Raw genomic sequence first — 4,766 nt, forward strand, 5'->3', positions numbered from 1 at the left:
GCTTTTCTTGCCTATTACCTTGGCTATGACTCCAGGACAATGTTAAATAGTATTGGTAACAACATCCCTGTCTCATTTCTAATTTCAGGGTAAACACTTTTGATTAATCATCATTAAGGATGATGTTTGCAATAGAATTTTAATAGATACGATTTACCTATTCCTGGATATTTGTGTTCATTTTCTCTTTATACATGACAAATTGGCACAGACTTAATGGCTTAAAATAACACCTATTTATTAGCTCACAGTTCTATAGGTCAGAAGTCCTGGGATTTCTGCTCTGGTTATCACAAGGTTGAAATTGTGGTATCAGCCACGTGAATTTTCATCTGGAGGCTCTGGAAAGAGAACTGCTCTGAAGCTTATTCTTGTGTTTATCAGAATCTAGTCCTTCCTGGCTGTCAGCTGGGGGCAACCCTGAGTTCCTGGAGGCTGCCTGCATTCCTTGCCACATTGTGCCCTCCATCTTTAAGCCAGTATCTGGCTAGCATGCCAAATCCTTATACTTTGAGTCCATATCTTTCCCAGTGTCTGACCTCTAAATCCAGATTTAGAGGGTTCATTTGATTTGGTAAGGCTTGCCCCATTAATCTCCCCATTTTAGGGTCAGTTGATTTGCTTCATATCTGCAAAATCCCGTTTGCTACATAAAGTAACAAAATCATGGGAGTGATATCTCATCATATTCACAGGTTCAGTCCACATTCTAGAGGAAGAGATTATAGAAGAGTGAGAATCATTTTAGAATTCTGCCTTAATTTCCCCCAGTGTTTAATATTTGCCTATGACATAATCAATACATTTCTTCTTTGTTTTTGAACTTCATGTGAAGAATTACATAGACTTTTTTGCTGTTAAACCAACTGGCATTTCTAGAATAGATTCACCTATTTTGAGATTATTCTTTTTGTATCCTGATACATTTAATTTGATAAGAAATTTATAATTTTTTTCAACTTACAAACATAGTAATATTCTTTCCTTACTATAGCTTGTCAAGTTTTGGTATTAATAATGTGCTGGCTTCATATAATGTGCTGGGAAACTGTTTCTTCTTCTTCTATTCTTAGAATATTTTATACAGATTACTGACATTCTTTTATGATTTAAAAAAATTAACCAATAAGTTCATTTTTAACAAGCATAATTTATTTAATAGATATATAATTGTTCAGAATTTCTACTTTTTCATGTTTTCCCCCCAAAATTGATTTTATTCAAATTTTCAAATTTATTATCATTAAGTTGCTTATAATATGCTTATGTTATCTATGTAATGCTTACACAATCTATAGAAATGCCTGTTTTTCATTCCTGATCTTAGAATCTTGTTCCTTTTTCCTTGATCAGATAAAAAACAAATTCTTTTTAAATTTTCTCTATTATATTTGTTTTATTTTATTTTATTTATTTTTTAAATAAAAACAATCCCACAGCATTTACTGTCATCTGGTAATAACATAAAGGCGAGCAAAACAATATGAATAAATGCTTTAGAACTACAATTCTAACAAAGCACACCTAAAAAAGCTGTATTGCCTTCTCAACAATTTCTTACTTCATTGATCATTTCTAGATGGAGACACTTTGGAGCAGAGTAATGTTATCTCCTTTTAGCATGATCCGACCCAGTTGTTTTCTTGACTTTGTTTTAGAATGAATCTCTTCTGCATCATCTAATATGAGGTTCATATACTCATCAAAACCAATGATACAGCCCTCTATCCAGATATTCACTTGCTCATAAAGGCACACCTGAATCCGAGATCTATTTTGCAAGTATCTGAAGATGAGATTGATTGGCTGCATCATCACCTTCTGCACCTTCTGGCCCTGGCCCCAGTATGCCATGGTGGAAGCTCACAAAGACCACACTATCCTGCACAGTACCTCAAAAAGCAACTATGTTTTATATTTTATTGATTTCTCCTTTTGTTTTATTTTCTTTGTTCTACTTTCTTTCATTTTAATTTTCTTTCCTTAACTTCCTGATATGTATGCTAAGATTATCATTTTTAGGCAGAAACAGAAATTTTTAAAATAAGAATCATAATCCTCAAGTTTTAGAAGAAATGATGTAAATCTAAAGCCAAAATTCCTTTTGATTTAGTTTTATTGTGCATCCCACTCTGTCCTCTGGCTTTGCACTCCTGGACTGCTCTCCCAGATCTAGACCCACAGGTTCTCTTGGGTAAGTTTATTACATTATTCATATTATTCTTAAATTTCTCATCAAGTTTATTTTTATATTCTATAGATTTTGTCCTTCAAATTAAAACTCATTCTTGTTACCATAACTCCAACATTGAATTTCTCATTCTACACCAGTTCCTTCTGATTCAGCAAAATTTATTTTCTCTTGATCATATTATTAATTCATCTTCTTCAAACACTACTTTTTTTTTTTTGCGGTACACGGGCCTCTCCTGTTGTGGAGCACAGGCTCCAGACGCGCAGGCTCAGTGTCCATGGCTCACAGGCCCAGCACTCTGCGGCACGTGGAATCTTCCTGGATCAGGGCATGAACCCGTGTCTGCTGCATTGGCAGGCGGACTCTCAACCACTGAGCCACCAAGGAAGCCCCTCAAACACTACTTTTATGTTACATGTTTGATTAATACAATGAAATTGGTCTATGCTCATTCTTGTTCCTAGTAGTTTTTGCTTTTCTCAATCCTAATATAAATTTTCCCTCATTTCTCTAATGATAACTATTTCTCTAACAGGATCATTTCTAACTACCCCATCCCTGTGATCCATCTTGATTACTTTTCCTTGTGAACAGAGATCATATATTTTAGTTTCCTTTCAGAATCAAGTAAAAACTAAACACATAGTTTTGTTGACAACAAAATATATTTATTGATTACATTTTAAAAATCAGTGCATTAGTTATATCAGTTGAGCTGTCATGAGGACAATCAAGATAATATAATTTCTAAATTGAAACTTTGAACAGATACATGCACCCCAATGTTCATTGCAGCAATATTTACAATAGCCAGGACATGGAAGAAACCTAAATGTCCATCAACAGAGGAATGGATAAAGAAGATGTGATACATATATGCAATGGAATATTACTCAGCCATAAAAAAGAATGAAATAATGCCATTTGCAGCAACATGGATGGACCTTGAGATTGGCATACTGAGTGAAGTAAGTCAGACAGAGAAGGACAAACGTCATATGATATCGCTTATATGTGGAATATTAAAAAATGGCACAATTGAGCTTATTTACAAAACAGAAATAGAGTGACAGATGTAGAAGACAACATTATGGTTACCTGGGGGAAAGGGGAGGAGGGATAAATTGGGAGACTGGGATTGACATACACACACTATTACATAGAAAATAGATAATAAGGACCAACTGTATAGCACAGGGAACTCTACTCAATTCTCTGTAATGACCTATATGGGAAAAGAATCTAAAAAAGAGTGGATCTGTATATATATATGTATAAATGATTCATTTTGCTGTACAGCAGAAATTTATACAACATTGTAAATCAAATATCCTCCATTAAAAATTTTTTAAAAATCAAATGTTACAGATATGGCTTGAAATTTTCAAGACTTCAGAAAGTTCTGGACTTAATTAGCTTCGCTCTAAACAAATCACTTTAGGTTTGGATTCATCATATGGTAGTGGAGTGGAGAAATATGTATAAAACATTAGGTTTTCATCCCTTCTCCATTTCACCTTCTTACAGAATCAGATGCTCCAAAGAGTGAGGAATTAGTTATTGCAAAACTTCAAAGTGACAATCGACTACACTCTTTCCAGTGATGATATTTTTTTTTTCCAGAGACAATATTAAAAGGCATCGAGAGAGCCTTTCTCCCTTATTTTTTTAAATTTTTATTTTGTATTGGAGTATAGTTGTTTTACAATGTTATGTTTCAGGTGTACAGCAAAGTGATTCAGTTATACATATACATGTATGTATTCTTTTTCCAATATTTTTCCCATTTAGGTTATTACAGAATATTGGGCAGAGTTCCCTGTGCTATACAGTAGATCTATCCTTTTTATTTTATTTTTAACATCTTTATTGGAGTATAATTGCTTTACAATGTTGTGTTAGTTTCTGCTGTATAACAAAGTGAATCAACTATATGTATACATATATCCCCATATCCCCTCCCTCTTGTGCCTCCATCCCACCCTCCCTACCCCACCCCTCTAGGTGGTCACAAAGCACCAAGCTGATCTCCCTGTGCTATGCAGCTGCTTTCCACTAGTTATCTATTTTACATTTGGTAGTGTATATATGTCAATGCTACTCTCACTTCGTCCAAGCTTACCCTACCCCGCCAACTCCCTTATTATTATTATTATTTTTTTTTGCGGTACGCAGGCCTCTCACTGTTGTGGCCTCTCCCTTTGAGGAGCACAGGCTCCGAACGTGCAGGCTCAGAAGCCATGGCTCACGGGCTCAGCTGCTCCGCGGCATGTGGGATCTTCCCGGACCAGGACACGAACCCGTGTCCTCTGCAACGGCAGGCGGACTCTCAACCACTGCGCCACCAGGGAAGCCCAACTCCCTTATTTTAGATGAAAAGGAAAATATGACTTTGGTCCCCATTCAGAATTTATTCTACTTTTTATAAGAACAGTATGAATAACCTAAGCTTTGGGCATTTTTTTTCTTTTCTTTTGAGGCCAAAAGAAGAAAATACATGGCTTCCCATTTGGGGATAATCTAAATTTAGAAACCCCAAATATTATCTTGATTTGTGTCTCTGTTATATTTA

The 4,766-nt window shown here is 35.2% G+C and overlaps 1 protein-coding gene across 1 annotated transcript; it reads right to left on the minus strand.

The window, feature by feature from the left end:
* Positions 1 to 1,575: 1,575 nt before the first annotated feature.
* LOC131757337 (small nuclear ribonucleoprotein E-like) lies at positions 1,576 to 1,854 on the minus strand. Its single transcript, XM_059064709.2, has one exon. The coding sequence runs from the start codon at positions 1,852 to 1,854 to the stop codon at positions 1,576 to 1,578; it is 279 nt and encodes a 92-aa protein (XP_058920692.1).
* Between the last annotated feature and the right edge of the window lie 2,912 nt (positions 1,855 to 4,766).

The sequence above is a fragment of the Kogia breviceps genome, chromosome 5 (assembly GCF_026419965.1).
Source record: "Kogia breviceps isolate mKogBre1 chromosome 5, mKogBre1 haplotype 1, whole genome shotgun sequence".
NCBI classification, from domain to species: domain Eukaryota; kingdom Metazoa; phylum Chordata; class Mammalia; order Artiodactyla; family Physeteridae; genus Kogia; species Kogia breviceps.